Source organism: Pongo pygmaeus, chromosome 5, assembly GCF_028885625.2.
Source record: "Pongo pygmaeus isolate AG05252 chromosome 5, NHGRI_mPonPyg2-v2.0_pri, whole genome shotgun sequence".
NCBI lineage: Eukaryota > Metazoa > Chordata > Mammalia > Primates > Hominidae > Pongo > Pongo pygmaeus.
Window position 1 is genome coordinate 47,019,821 of NC_072378.2, and position 16,744 is coordinate 47,036,564.

At 37.2% G+C, this 16,744-nt stretch overlaps 1 protein-coding gene across 4 annotated transcripts in view; it reads left to right on the forward strand.

Moving 5' to 3' along the window:
• SLC25A27 (solute carrier family 25 member 27) overlaps positions 1–16,744 on the forward strand; it is a 28,652-nt gene that overhangs the window by 3,839 nt on the left and 8,069 nt on the right. For 3 of the 4 annotated variants that reach the window (XM_054493605.2, XM_054493607.2, XM_054493606.2), the window contains exons 3-8: positions 2,194–2,278; positions 5,576–5,698; positions 7,975–8,087; positions 11,899–11,983; positions 13,345–13,437; positions 14,342–14,444. In XM_054493605.2, coding sequence (XP_054349580.2) covers positions 2,194–2,278; positions 5,576–5,698; positions 7,975–8,087; positions 11,899–11,983; positions 13,345–13,437; positions 14,342–14,444 — 602 coding nt within the window. The remainder of the gene's footprint in view (positions 1–2,193; positions 2,279–5,575; positions 5,699–7,974; positions 8,088–11,898; positions 11,984–13,344; positions 13,438–14,341; positions 14,445–16,744) is intronic. The other variant, XM_063666249.1, reaches the window with a different exon arrangement.

A 16,744-nucleotide genomic window follows, 5' to 3' on the forward strand; every position in this document is an offset into this window, starting at 1 on the left:
GATTATTATTAAGAAGTTACTGTCCTAAATTTTTAGAAACGCATACTCACGTATTTAGGGATGAACTGTCATGAAGTCTGTAAACCACTTTAAAATATTTAATTAAGCAAAAAACAATGAAGCAAGCCAGGTATGGTGGCTTATGCCTATAATCCCAGCAGTTTGGAAAGCCGAGGCGGGATAATTGCTTGAGCCCAGGAATTCGAGACCAGCCTGAGCAAGATGGCAAGACCCTGTATCTACAAAGAGTAATAAAATTAGCCAGGCATGGTGGCACATGACTGTAGTCCCCACTACTCGGGAGGCTGAGGTGTGAAAACAGCTTGAATCCAGGAATTCAAGGTGGCAGTGAGCTTTGATCCTGCCACTGCTCTCCAGCCTGGGTAACAAAACAAGACCCCATCTCTAAAAAAATTTAATTGGGCCGGGTGCTGTGGCTCACGCCTATAATCCAGCACTTTGGGAGGCACCTGAGGTCAGGAGTTCGAGACTAGCCTGGCCAACATGGTGAAACCCTGTCTCTACTAAAAATACAAAAATTAGCCAGGCCTGGTGGCGCATTCCTGTAATCCCAGCTACTCAAGAGGCTAAGGCAGGAAAATCGCTTGAACCCAGGAGGCAGAGGTTGCAGTGAGCCAAGATCATGCCATTGCACTCCAACCTGGGTGACAAGAGTGAAACTCTGTCTCAAAAAAATAAAAAATACAAAATAAATTTAAAAAGTTAGAAAATTAAGGAAATATGGCAAAAATGTTAGCAGTTGATAAATCTCAATGGTAGAGATAGAGGGAGTTATATATTATTTACTTTTCAATGTTTGAAAATTTTCTTAATAAAAATTTGTATAGGTTTAAGAAAGAAAAAGTGAATAGCTGATATCATTTTTCTTCACTTAAGAACTTTAAACACAGAATTTAAATTTTTCATATTTTTTGAAAATTAACATATATTTATTACAGTGCCAAATCTCATGAGTCCCCATCTCATAATCTAAGACCAGGCTACTCTGAAAGAGAACAGAGTTCACTGCCTAATCCAACACTGGCTATAGTGTAAATGCAACACAGGTGATTTTTGCCCCAGTTCCAAGGCTACATAACTAGCTATGTGGGCCTTAGTCACCCTTAAAGGAAGATGGTTGCAACTATGCCAGTTAGAACATTTTTCTGCTCTGCTTTCACAGTGGCACTCAGAAGAGGAGGACGTGATTTTTTAGCTTGTGTACAGGAGAATATAAAGTTGGCTTCAAAGGAGGTAGGATAGGTTTGGCATTTTTCTCCTCATAATGTTTCCTGAAGCATGAAAGGATCCTTGATCAGAAGAGTGCTCAGTTCTAATTTCTAAAATTTGCTGGCTTAATATTTTTAAAGATTCAGTTCTCCATATGAGTAAGTTAGGGTGTATCATCAAAAACTATCTAGAATTGTGTGCAGAGACTGTTACTGGTTTTGCAAGTTGTATATTTTTGAGTATCTTAAAATATTTCATCAACTTTCTAAAACATCAAGAAAAGCTCTCTATACAAATACCATGTGTTGATTTTAATTATTTTGTTTTCCATCCTTTTAAAAATATTTTCTCCTTTGCATCCCATTATTGTTTTGAGTTTCATTTCTTTTCATTTGTAGTTTGTTGTTCATTGTGTTGTTTTACAGCTAAGATTCATTTCATACGTTTGATACTTAGCTGAAAAATTACAATAAATTCTCCAATGAAATTATGTATCTTTATTTAATGAAAATGCCTGCTGCGTACCAAGGTATGTACTAGGGCATCTGGGGTAAGTAAAAACAAACACACAGAGCCTGCCTGGAGAAGCTCATGGTCTGATGGAAAGATAAGCAAGGAGAGTTAATTTCTAATCAATATGATAAAAAGGTCAGAGAGCAGTTTCTGAAAAACATGTTTTTGAGTTGAGTCCTGAAAGACAAGGAGATGTTAGTAAAGCAGAGAAGGGAGAATTCATTCTAGAAAGATCAGACAGTGTGTGGGAAGGACAGAGTCTGAAAAGAGCATGCCCCATTTGGAGAAGCATCAAGAAGCCCACGTGTCAGAAGCACCGGCCTCAAGAGACAAAGACACAGCTAGAGAGATTGACTAGGCCATGTCGGAATGTCCTCTTATTTTATACATACATAAGCATATAGATACATATAGCCAAAGTTACCTTTTTAATGATCTTTTTTTACCCAGTGTATTCTGGAGGTCGAATGGTCACATATGAACATCTCCGAGAGGTTGTGTTTGGCAAAAGTGAAGATGAGCATTATCCCCTTTGGTAAGTTTTGTTTGGAAAATAATATGCTGTTGCCCCAAATGCCTTAATGTTTATTAGGTTTATGTAAAATTGTACATTTGTACCCAAATTGCCTTAAGTTATGGACTTAAAATAATAATTACAATGTAAGTCCAGATAATTGAGCATTTACTGCAGATGTATACAGACATACATGTATATGCATATATAAATTGCACATATAGAGATATTTAGTATTTTACTGTTGAAAGAATTCTTATAGAGTAGAGTACCTTTTTATTCCTGTTTTTATTAAGAACTCTTGGCTTTAGAGTCAGACAGGGATGGGCTCAAATTCCTGCCCTGCTACTGTATAACCTGGACGAACTGCTTCACCTTTTTTATCTTCAGTTTTCACAGCTATAGAAGTAATACAAACCATTAGGTGTTTTTATAGGACAAGGTGAGATGATGAATGTAGTATATATTATTTAACGGAAACTGAAAAAATCGGTTACTATAAATAATATACATAGAGCTCCTATAAATAAATAGAAATATAGAAAACACAGGCTGGGCGGGGTGGCTCATGCCTGTAATCCCAGCATTTTAAGGCCAAGGTGGGCAGATCACCTGAGGTCAGGAGTTCGAGACCAGCCTGGCCAACATGGCAAAATGCTGTCTCTACTAAAAATACAAAAAATTAGCTGGATGTGGTGGTGGAGGACTATAATCCAAGCTACACAGGAGGCTAAGGCAGGAGAATCGCTTGAACCCAGGAAGTGGAGGTTGCAGTGAGCTGAGATTGCACTGTTGCATTCTAGCCTGGGTGACAGAGTAAGGCTCTGTCTCAAAAAATAAAAAATAAAAATAAAAAATTACATATATATATAATTATATATATATAATTATATAGCCTCTCAGCTGGACCACTGCCATCTAACTCGTCTCCTCCTCCATCCTCAAATGTGTACCCGGTATCCAGAGTGATTTATTTGAAACACAGATATTAACACATTATTGGTGTCCTTAAAACTTGTCACTGGCTTCTAATCACCCACAAAATAAAGTGGAAATTTTGGAATGTGACTTAGAAGATCTGCAAAATCTGGCCTGTGCCTTCAGAGAACTAAGCAATTCATTGATTCTCTTGGAAAGAGTGGTGCAGTAATGAGCTGAAAGATTCCACTGCCTGCACATACCAAACTGTTCTTCACCTCTGTGTGTGTGTGTGTGTGTGTGTGTGTGTGTGTGTGTGCATATATATATATATATATATATAGAGAGAGAGAGAGAGAGAGAGAGAGAGAAAGCACAATGGAAAAATAAGGAAAGGATACCAATAGGCAGTTCACAAAAGAAATATACACGTTCATTAAACATAAAAATGTTCAAAACCACCAATAATCAGGGGAATTAATTAAAACTAACTTTAAGCTGTTAGTGGAAATATAAGTTACTATAGTCTTTTTGGAGCATAAATTACTTGTTAACATTTTTGAATGTGTAACCCCTTTGTGATTATAATCATTTATAAGTGCTTCTACGTATGCATTAAGACAGACACAAAGATATTGACTGTAGCAGTGTTGATAGAAAATTATTTTTTTAATTTAAACTATTGATTTGGAAGCAGTTAAGTAGGTTATGATATATTTATGGCATAACACAGCTATTGAAAGCATGAGGTGGGTTTCATATGACTAACATGGAAAGATGCCTATAAAATCTTTCTTAGGGTTAAAAAAATCCAAGTCACAGCTATAAAAAGGGGCAATAAGTAGAGTTTCACCTTTCAGACAACATTTCTTTATCCTGTTTTTGAAAAATTGTAATGTACTAAGCTATATTAATTGCTTTACCATAGTCAATTATGGAATAGATTTATAGTCTTTGCATTTTGGAATTTCTTCCAGAAGGGAAAGGTTTAAGTAAAAAGTGCAAAGGAAATATTATACCAGAACTTTTAGGGTGGATAGGTTTAATGTCCTTTTGACCCAATCAGAACAATTCATTCAGTCAGTAGGTATTTATTGGGTAATTATGGTATGGTATGCCAGTCTTATACTTAATACTGAGGCTATAGTAATGAAAAAAATAGTCCTGCTGTCATTCAGCTTACAGTAACAGAGTCGATGCATAAACAATTAGAATTATGTAAAAAATACAGAGAAAAGAGTGGTTATGAGAGATGCAAAGAGAAAAAATATGATAATGTACTGTGCTCATCATTGTGTGGAGAGACAGGCATTTTCACAGGTTGTTGGTGGAAGTGCAAAGTGATAAAGGTTTTTTGGAAAGCAATTTGACAGGCTCTAGCAAATGTTATGTAAATGTTCAAATTTCTTAAAGTTATGCTAGTTAAATAAATTATGGCATATCCACAAAATGAAATACTATCAAACTATTAAAAAGAATGAGGCTGTTCTATATGACCTGATAGGGATAGCCTTTAAGATATGCTGTTAAGAAAACAGTGCAGAACACTGTACAACTTGACATTCTCTTAGCGCTTTTACAAAGGAACATTTATACAGATATGCTTGTGTATGTACAAACTGTCAGTCATAACTTAGTGTTTAAGTCTGTGGGCTCTGCATGCAGGCTGTCTGGATTCACATCTTGGCTGTCCCACTGATTAGTTGTGTGATTTGAGCTGCCATTCAACTGCTCTGTGCTTCAGTTTCCTCATCTGACAGAGAGAATGACAGCACTGTCATGAGGGTTGATATGAGAACTAAATGGTATTTTTAAAATGCTCAGAACAGTGCCTGACATGAGCATTCAGTGAATTCGTTATTATCTCTAGCAAGGGATATAATAAAATAGTAATTGTGATTGCTTCACTGGAGGGGATTTGGACATAGAGGTCAGAAGGAGACTTTTCTTTTATACCCATTTATAGATCTTCAAGTTATTTTAAAGTAAAAGGAAATAAAATGCTTATTTTCCCCAAGAGACTACTGCAGTAATCTGGGTTAAAGTTGACTGGAGGCTAGCCTTTGTCTGTTAGGCTGACTACATCTATGCAGTTTTTATTCCCCTGTAGTTGGAATTAAACTACAATTAAATTATCAATTCAGATGTGTATATCTTTGAAGCAACTGCTCTTTCCTTTGGATTTCAGGCCATATAAGGCCTGAAATTTTCACTCCTTGTACTCCTTTAACCTCCCATCAGTAAACAGTCAAACTGTTTACTCTGTGACTTACTTGGGTATATCCTTTTTTTACTTGATCTGAAATCTCTTACCTAGGCCCTGTACCAGCTCAGTATTGGTTCACTATAAAATTCACAAAATTAATGGCAACTTTAAAAAGAATTTCCTTCTACAATTAGGAAATCAGTCATTGGAGGGATGATGGCTGGTGTTATTGGCCAGTTTTTAGCCAATCCAACTGACCTAGTGAAGGTTCAGATGCAAATGGAAGGAAAAAGGAAACTGGAAGGAAAACCATTGCGGTAAGTTCTCCAATTAACCAATACCTCTCTTTTTCCCTTGGCCACCGTCATATTTTTAACAAGTACCTAATAGAATTATCATCCAATATGCAGTAAAGATATTACTTCTGACTTTTTTAATCTGGAAGTTCATTAAAAGGAAAACTAAGCTGGATCTTTTCTTTGCACTAGGAAGTGTACATGTTCTATACCAGACAAATTATATGTGTGTAGTGTTCTTTGCTGCTTTTCCCAGCCAAGGCTAGACTCGTCCCCTACTGCAGGTTAACATAAACAGTTTGATTATTAAAATTTGCCCTGGTGTGAATCTCAATTTTGCCATTGTGGCTTGGTGTTATGGAAGTCACTTAACATTTCTGGTCTCTTGGGTTTTCATCTTTATAAACTCCCTCAAAAGGCTGTCATGATGGTTAACATGCCTGGCTGCTCATTAGTGTGAAAAACCTTGCTTTCATTCCCTTTCTCCTGCAGAAAGAGAGTAGCAAGGTTAACGTTGCATATTGTCCCAACTTTCTTGTTGAATCTCATTCCTCCTTCATCTTGAAGCCCTCTTTTTCCCTAGTATGGCTTTGGGATATAAAATCCTCCCATTGCATTACACTATATTATTAAAATCCACCTTTCTTCCAAGGGTTTCATGTTCAACAGTTTATTAAAATACCACTTAGTTTCCCCTGGGAAAGGGACAAAATCATGCAGATGGATAGACCTTTCCCAGAAAAAAGGTAATTACAGGATGACTTGAGCTGAGTACAAAGGGAGCTGCCCCTCTGAACACTCCAGGTCTGCAGCTGAGCCAGAGGCAAAGGAGGGTTTGGGGCCATCTTCACCGCTGACCACTGCTGTCTGCCCCTCTTCGTGTAGCTGACTCAGTGGAAAAGGAGACTGGGCTACTGCAGCCCAGGGTCCCCTTCAGCCTTCAAAACATGTTGAGAATATGCACAGCACAGGAGAAAAGGGTACCACTGTGACTTAACCAAGTACTTTATAGAACCCCAGGGCCCAGTTTGTCATCTTATAACAACTTCTAATGACTAAGTAACAGGGAGAAGTCACACTGCATTGTTGGGTAGGAGGAGAAAACTGGTTATTAGGATCCAGAATATCTGAGTTTTTAACTGATCGCTCAGTTTTTTTCCCCTCTTTGTTCTTAATGTTGGAAATTTTTGGTTTGAATGCACCTAATGTAGTACATTTTAATAATCAAACTCTTTATATTAACCTGTAATAGGGGACAAGTCTATATACTACAGTAAAAAGCATGATCGTTGAGGTCAGAAAGCCTAGGATTCAAAGCCAGTCTTTACCACATTTTAGCTTTGTAATCATAGTCAAGTTCCTTACCCATTTTAAGCCTTGGTTTCTTCAAATGTAAATTAGAATCATATTATATACCTCATAGAGTTTTCAGTATTAACGTGCATCTCATGTATATTAAATGCTTGGCACTTAGTAAGTGCTCCATAAATTTTAGTTACAGTGATCATCATTCACGATCATAACTTCTCATGTAGCATAACAGCAATTATGTTTGTCCAATAAATATGTGATATTATCTTTTTGGTGAGATTCAGAGAGTGTGATGCCTGAGTAAAAGCCACACAGGCTAGTAAGTGGTGAAGGTGGCATGTGACTTCAGGTTTTTCTTACTGCATAAAGCTCAGACTTTTTTTTAATGCCAGAAGTTTCCATATTTGTTTATGCTTCTTCAGCACCATTCTTCATCTATCTATAGAGAAATGAGCAAGATAAAGATAGTCTACTAAATTTTCTTGAAGCTAAAATTGTTCCGTTTTAAGAACTCTTTTTATGAAATTGTCCTTTTTACTTCTTAGTCTGTCATTTTTTGTGAGATTAATTGTTAATGTCATTATTTGATGAACTCTAAAAATTTTCAGGTCCCTTCCCTCACCGGTAAAATTAATCCAGAATCTGGTAACCTTTGGTTTTCTCCTACAATTAATACGTGTACTGATAATATAAAATACCAAGAAAGGTATTTTTATCCGTTTAATAATCTGGGAAGAGGATGACACAGTGTATAAAGATTTCCATTAAAAATATTTAAGTCAAATGTTGGCCTTTTTTCTAAAGGATTATTATGTTTATCTGTAAATTAGACTTACGTAGATGGCTTCAATTTCTAATAATTCTGGATAAATTATATCTGGATGTTATTTACTCCAGATTATAAGAGCTATAAGTGAAGCTTATCCAGTTGCATTTCATACACAGGAATACGTGGAGTTTTCACATTTCATTATTATTCTCCTTAGATTTCATGGTGTACATCATGCATTTGCAAAAATCTTAGCTGAAGGAGGAATACGAGGGCTTTGGGCAGGCTGGGTACCCAACATACAAAGAGCAGCACTGGTGAATATGGGAGGTAATGAAAACTTTGTTAAATTCTAAAAAGTCCTAATTGCCTTAATAGTTGCAAGCACTTATAATAGGGAAATTAAAATTTATGTTTTATTTTTATTTATAATATATTGGTGACCATATATTGTTGACCAGCTGTATAGATGTTCTAGGTCATAATTGAATATTTTCCACAGAGCATTTTTGCTTCATTCTACAGTGATGTATGAAAAGGATAGGATTTACTAAAATAGGCAAATTGTGACAATAAGGACACAAGGCTAAACTATTTCTAAGGCCTCCCCTCCAGTCCAGACCTTCCTTTAAGATTAAAACTGATATATACAGCTATCTGATCATTATTATATCCAGACTGTCCAAATCTTTCCCCTGCCAATCCTGCTCCTATTCCTAAATAATCAATTTTTATACAGTCTCACACCCCAGGCTGGAAACCTGAATGTTCTCTTAACTCATCCCTACCCCTCACTTCTCATATTCACTTACCAATTCTGTCTCCCAAATATTTCTTAAAAGTTTTTCCCCTCCGGCCAGGCGCGGTGGCTCACGCCTGTAATCCCAGAACTTTGGGAGGCCGAGGCAGGCAGATCATGAGGTCAGGAGATCGAGACTATCCTGGCTAACATGATGAAACCCCGTCTCTACTAAAAAATACAAAAAATTAGCCAGGCGTGGTGGCAGGTGCCTGTAGTCCCAGCTACTCGGGAGGCTGAGGCAGGAGAATGGCGTGAACCTGGGAGGCGAAGCTTGCAGTGAGCCAAGATCACGCCACTGTACTCTAGCCTGGGCAACAGAGTGAGACTCCGTCTGAAAAAAAAAAAAAAAAAAAAAGTTTTTCCCCTCCTATACCTACTACTTTAGTATCCTTAAAATGACCATTTCTACACCACCAGCCTTCAAAACCTCTCAGCTGGACCACTGCCAGAGCCATCTAACTCGTCTCCTCCTCCATCCTCAAATGTGTACCCGGTATCCAGAGTGATTTATTTGAAACACAGATATTAACACATTATTGGTGTCCTTAAAACTTGTCACTGGCTTCTAATCACCCACAAAATAAAGTGGAAATTTTGGAATGTGACTTAGAAGATCTGCAAAATCTGGCCTGTGCCTTCAGAGAACTAAGCAATTCATTGATTCTCTTGCAAAGAGTGGTGCAGTAATGAGCTGAAAGATTCCACTGCCTGCACATACCAAACTGTTCTTCACCTCTGTATTTTCTGTCCTTTTCCCTCTTCTCCTACTTAGTTTTCTTTTCTTCTAGAGGTCCTCTAATACTCAGCTAAGGTGTCTTCTTCACCAGTATATTTTTCCTGAACCTGCCACAATCCCTTCCTCCATGCCATGTTGTATTATATGCCTTTTTGTGTGTTTCTATAGCTATTATTGCTTGTGTCTCTTTTCCTTGCCTACTACTACATGTCTATATCCTCCACTATATTGTAAACCCTTTGAAGGCAAGGACTGTGTTTTATTCATCTTCAGACCCTCATACATAGTCAATAAACATTTGAAGAATGAATTAATGAAATAATCCTTTCTAAGACCAATTATATGGTTCTAAGAAATATATAAATAGCATTTTTGAGGGTTCCAGAAATATAGCACCTAAACATCAAAGGAAGTCAATCTGTTTTCAGCTTTGCTATTAGAGTCTGTGTCTACTGTATATTTGTGGATATTTTGATTTTCAGAAAATCTTTATGATTGTACTTTCTTAATTCATTGGTTCAAAATCTATTGTAGCCAAAATTTCTCTTCCAAGTTCCAGCTATTTACTCAGTATCTTCATTTGGATATCTCAAGCACATTACTTTGAAAGTGTCCAAACCAAACTCCTTTATCACACCAATTCTTTCTTGGTGTGAGAAAGAAGCTAGAAACTCTTCTTTCACACCATTCTTTCTACATTCTTCATAATCTCAAAAATATATCACCACTCTTTCAGCTGTACAAGCAGAAACTCAGGCATGATTTTTGGCTCTTCTCTTTCATTTGCTCCATTGCTTATATCCAAGCAGTCACCAAATCCAGTCGTTCCATCTTCCAGATATATCTCAAACTCATACACTTTTCTCCATCCCTGGAGCCATTCTGTAGTCCAAGTATTATTTATCCCCTCCTACTGGACCACTACAGAGGCCTCCTAACTGGTCTTTCCATATCTACCCCATTCCCATTTTGCCCCACTTTGCCTTTGAAACTGATTTTATCAAGATTATCTTTGCTACTACCTTATTTTTTTAAATTTAAAACTGTCTGTCTTCATTTTCACCATCCGTATAAATGGCGCCTGTGTCCTTTAAATTGTTCACACTCAAAACCTTGCAGTTGTCTTTGATTTCTTTCTCCCATTCCATATTCGGTTTGCTGGCTGATCCTGTTGATTCTTCAAAATTTATCCAGAATCTGACCAGGGCTCCACAGCTCCCTAATTCAAGTCATCATCATCGCTTACTGGGATTACTGCTCTGCCTTGTTTTCCTATAGTCTACTCTTAATAGAACTATTGAGTTCTATTAAGTTCTATTAAGTTCTAAATAGTAACCTTGGGCAGTCACTCCTCTGCTCAAAAGCCTCCCCGGCTTCTGCTCTTCATCATCTAGACTCTGCTGCTCCTTGCATATTCTGCTGCTGCTGGCTCCGTCTTCTGGCTGTTCCTCTAATACAGCAAGCTGACTCCTGACTCAGGGTTAGAAAACATACTGTATTTTTGCCTGTGGCAATTTCTCTTAGCTATCTACAGGTTTGTTTTCTCATGCTTTCTTTTGTTCTCTGTTCAAATGTCTGCTTATCAAGAGGTCTTGCCTGATCACCCTATTTAAAATTAATAGAAACTATTCCTCCCTACCTTCTGGTATTGTCTGTCCCCTTTCCTTACCTTCTTTGTCTTCAGGGCATTTACTTCAAGAGCAAGTGCATCTGAAACACCATGTAGTTTATTGTCTCATCCCACAACAGAGAGCAAGGATTTTTGTTCATTTTGTCCATGGCTGTTTCCCCCAATGCGATCAAATGTACCTATCCATTCTTGCCTCATTACAACTTACTTCCCCATACTTTAGTGTGGGTTAACTTTATATAACTCCAGCATTGTGATGTCATTCTCCTATTTAAAACCCTTCCATAGATCTTCATTGCCATTAGAAAAATGTATAAAAGGGCCAGGCGTGGTGGCTAACGCCTATAATCCCAGCACTTTGGGAGGCTGAGGTGAGCAGATCTCTTGAGCTCTGGAGTTGGAGACCAGCCTGGGTAACATAGTAAAACCCCATCTCTACAAAAATATTAAAAAATTAGCCGGATGCACATCTGTAATCCTAGCTACTTGGGAGGCTGAGGCACAAGAATTGCTTGAGCTCAGGAGGCGGAGGTTGCAGTGAGCCGAGATCGCGCCACTGCACTCAAGCCTGGGTGACAGAGACCCTGTCTTGAAAATGTATAAAATGCTTAATGTAGAATAATAGTCAGGACCTTTTATTTATAAGTGACAGGATCTCAATTCAACTTCGGCTAAAAAAGTAATTTATTGGCTCAAACACTGAAAGGCCCAGGGGTTGAGCTGAATTTAGGCATAGCTAGATTCAGGAGTCTAAATGATACATTTGACTTTCTGTCTCTTCTTCTTTTTCTCTCCCTCTATCTGTAGCTGTGCTTTCCTTGAGAACAAGAACGATTTCTTGTTCCTTGAGAACAAGAAAGATTCCTTGGTATCTTTCATCCTGGTACACATTCCTGCCCCAAGCCTAGCATATGCTTGACACAAAAGACATTCACTGTTGATTGATGAATATTTAAACTTTTTCCATTGCCAGATTTAACCACTTATGATACAGTGAAACACTACTTGGTATTGAATACACCACTTGAGGACAATATCATGACTCACGGTTTATCGAGGTAAGGATTGTTTTAATTGGACTCTGGTTTTTTTGGTGTGTGGTTTTTTTTTTTTGGTATCACTTTTTCTTCCATATTTGGCATAAATTCTTTAGGCTTATTTGATTGGGACTGTACTGGCATCACCTTTAGAGAAGAGTACATTTATAAAGAGAAATGTCTTAAAGTTTCTTGCAGTTAGAATGGGGAAGAGACAGATAAAGTTGTAGGATATTTCGGATTAAACCTCTCAAAATATTTGCACCTTGATGGGGCCATCCCAGGAACAGGCTATGATGATGGACTCTCCAACTCATTTCAACATATATGTTTTAGTGCCTTTTATGTTAAAGGCACTGGGCAGGGCTCTGCAGTGGGCACCAAAGGGGTAAACTCAATTCCTACCCAGGGAACTTACCAACCAGGAAAACAAGACAAATATAAAAACACTCTACAGGAAATGCTAAAAGGAAGCAACTAGTTACTACAGGGTTCAGAGGAAGGAAAAAACATAACCACTTGGAAGGATCCACAAAGGAGGTAGAAATAGACAAGGGTTTTGAAAGGCTGTGTCTCTTCATAGAAAGGGACAAGAAGGGCTTTCCAGGAAGGAGCAGTACCTTGATCTCTTTGCAACACAATTTCAAATTATCCATTAGAATGACTTATTTTATAGATGTCTACTGTCCTTGACATTATAGTGATTTCATTTAGCTTCTGATCTTGTTTCCAAATTCTAAAACTTCTTATGCTATTTAGATGACCCTAAAAGTAGACAACCCTAAAAGTGTAATAGTGTCAAGTCAAATATTTGGAGGTAGGGGTGTGTGTGCACGCCCATGCGCGCACACACGTGAATTTAACCACTCCAAGTGTATTACTGACTTGGGGCTTTTGCATGTACTGTTCTATCTTCTTGTAACATTCTTCCTTCAGGTCTTCATATAGATGTGTCCTTTGTAACTACTCAGTTCTGCTGTCACCCCAGGAGCTTTCCGTGACTGCCTGTCACCCAGTTGCTCCCTGTCACACTTCCCCATGTTTTTTTCATAGCTTTTGTCAGCTTCTGAGATTATTTACTTCACTTCTGCCTTTTCCCAAGTGAAGTATAAGCTCCTCAACGGCAGGGTCTTACCTGTCTTGTTCACTGCCTAGAAGAATGCTTGGCACCAGCAGGTGCACAATGCCTGTTTGTTGACTGACATTCTTTTTGTTTTTTTTCTACCTCTTTAATTAATTTAGCATTAATTTTAAGCAAAAAGAGCATTATGAAGCTTATAAGAATATATTTAGTATTAGATTCTTTCTGAATACCACATTCCCTTTCCTAAGCTAGAAACTACTACATATCATCTTTCAATTTCATTTATTTGTATTTATAGTTTATGTTCTGGACTGGTAGCTTCTATTCTGGGAACACCAGCCGATGTCATCAAAAGCAGAATAATGAATCAACCACGAGATAAACAAGGAAGGTAGGTAAAAAGTCTTCCGTATCCATGTGCTTGAATGTCTGTAATACCATTGTTTTTTAAAGATGCATCTCTGCCTTTTAATTGATAGAAATGTATTTGTGTGTTTTTTGAGAAAATTGAGAGCATTATTTTTATGCAATTACCTGCTCTTTGATGAAAAAGTGACATGCATTTGGGGAGATAAGCTAATTAACAATCATATTATTTAGACACAAGGTTTTTATTATGACTTTATTGTTTTTAAAGAATTGTTGAAAGCATATTCTGCTGAGAATTTACAGAGCACTTTCTTCAGACGCTTATGACTTGAGTAGGTAACATGGAGAATCTGATTTGATATGAAATAGTATGTTCTCTCTGGAAGAGAAAAGATAGAGTGAATTCTAAGTATAAGACCAAGGGTGGCATGAATCAGAAGAGTTAACCTTGAAAATATCTTTAAGATCAAAACAAGTTATCTGTATCTGTAGAACCACAAATATTTTTCTAAACTAGCAGAAATTTTTTTTTTTTTTTTTTTAAGATGGAGTCTCACTCTGTCTCTCAGGCTGGAGTGCAGTGGCATGATCTCCCGCTCACTGCAAGCTCCGCCTCCCAGGTTCAAGCCATTCTCCTGCCTCAGCCTTCTGAGTAGCTGGGACTACACGTGCCCACCACCATGCCCGGCTAATTTTTTGTATTTTTTCAGTAGAGACGGGGTTTCACTGTGTTAGCCAGGATGATCTCCATCTCCTGACCTCATGATCCACCTGCCTCGGCCTCCCAAAGTCCTGGGATTACAGGCGTAAGCCACCGCACCCGGCCAACATTTAATTTTTATAAGATTCCTTAGACAATTTTTATGTATATATATATTTTTTTTACACAGAAAAAAATTAACAAAAGGATCTTGTTTCCTTTGTAGGGGACTTTTGTATAAATCATCAACTGACTGCTTGATTCAGGCTGTTCAAGGTGAAGGATTCATGAGTCTATATAAAGGCTTTTTACCATCTTGGCTGAGAATGGTAAAGTTAGGTTTACTTCCTTTGTTTTTTTTTTCTTTGTACTTAAATTACTTTTAATTTATAAGCATTTTCCCTTTTCTCTTCTGGTTTGAAGCATGGCCCTGCCCCCCAAATCAAGGTCCTTTCTTTCTTTTTTAAATCTTCTTTATTTCCTTTCACTTCTCCTCAGAGTTATCTTGCCTTCTGTGGTAGAGTAAGGTAAAATACATTACATCCATTAACGGATAAGTTGATAGTCTTGTTATAAAGCCAGTAAATAGATTTTCTGTAATATAAAATTTTTAGTATTTCATTTAGTCATATTTTAATACAATACTTTGGAATATATATACAGATTTTACACTAGAGACCTCGCCTACAAAAAAAAAATTACTGTTTCAAAAAAATTAGTTACTTTGATAGCAAATGTTACATTACCCATTAATATTTATTACCACAAAACTCTGCTTAGTAAGAAAACATTATATCATTTTTATTTGGTTTAGATGTTATTTTTCATTGCAGTGAACTAAGATATAGAATTAGATAGACTTGTTTAAGCAATATAGCAAATAAAATATAGAATTCTAATTCTATAATGTAGAATTAGACTTGTTTAAGTAATATAGCAAATATAATAAAAACAAAGTGCTGATGTTTTTTGTAAGTTAAAACATTTGAAAGAATGGGTGAGTTATAGGTGTAGAAATTTAAGCAATCAAAAATTAACACAATATATTATAATACAATTATATATAATGTAATATTATATGTATCTTTTTAATTGAGTGCCTACATCATGCAAAGCCGTGTACTGAGGTCTCAGCTTTGAATAAGAAACTATAAGTGATAAATGTTATGGGAAGAGTGCATAGTGCTATAGAAATACATAGCAAATAAGTACAGCCTAAGCTGGCAATTAAGAAAACCTCCCTGGAGAATGGACTTTTGAATTTAGATTTGCAAAATGAGTAGGACTTAGCCAGGTAAAGAGGGCAGGAAAAAAAACATTCTCTATAGAGGGACAGGTGGAGTGGACAGAGAGCAGGGTGAGTTCAAGGAAACCTAGCAGGCCAAGCCACAGAGACCTCATGGAGAGAGTCAAAGGGTGAGACCACAGAGAGGCAGACACCACACTGGGAAGGACCATATGAGCCAGAAGAATAATGGGCACCGGTTTGAAGAAATATGCATTTTTAGAAAATTTGTTCTGCCTGTCGTGTGGATTGGGAAAAGGCCAGGAGTAGTGATACATGAGAGATAATGGTGGCTTGGACAAGAGTAAGACAGTGGGAATAGAAGATGGATTAAAAACATGTTTAGGAGGTAGAAAGGGAATAGAAACATGACTGATTGGATGGGGATGGGAGAATGGTTGGAGAAGATAAGGAAAAGTCAGACTTTATTCCCAGATTCCTGCTCTGAGCAACTGAGGATGATGATGTAATTTCCTAAAACGGGGATCATTTGCAGGAAAGATTTAGGGGTAAAATAAGGTTAGTTTAAGACCTATGAAATTTTGGATACCCGTAGGACATCCAAGCAGAGATGTCTAGATGACAAACTGAATATATTGGTCTAGGTCTTAGGAGAGAATACAGGGATGGAGGTTTAGATTTGAGCATTTTCCACATATAGATGGTAATTGAAATGTTGATAATAAATGATATCATCAAGGAATAGTAGGTATTTGTGTATTAATATGAAAGTAATAGCCAAAGCCCTTGGCAATACCTGATAAAAGTATACCAGAGTTTGAGATGTTATTTTGGTGGTTTTGATTATACCTTGAAATTATGTCAAAACTGTGGTTGTTTCTTACTGGAAAGGTAAATTTTGATTTGGCCTGCATAAACCAGGCACTGTTATAAGTGCTGGTAACACTGAGGAATAACATAGTCTTTGCACTGGAGGAGCTTACAATGAGATGTAGAAGTTAAACATGTAAGTAGTTAATATTACAGAAATAATAAAAATTACTAAATAAATACTACTGAATCACTTGGTATATGGCCAACACTGTGCTAATCATTTTCATGGCTTAACTCGTTGAATTCTCCCAACAATCTGTGCAGCGGGTTACTATCATATCCCTCTTTTATAGAGAAGGAAACAAAAAGCATCAAAAGTCTAAATAGCTTGGCCAGGTGAGTGGTTCAGGGCATCAAACCCAGGTGACCTGACACCCAATAACACAGCCTCATTAAGGAGGTTGTATTCTTCCTTTACCAGTGGTATGAACAGTACTCTGTGGGAACACAGATAGTGGAGTAGAAATGGCTATGACCATATTTGGGAAGTCGCAAGAGGCTTCACAGAGC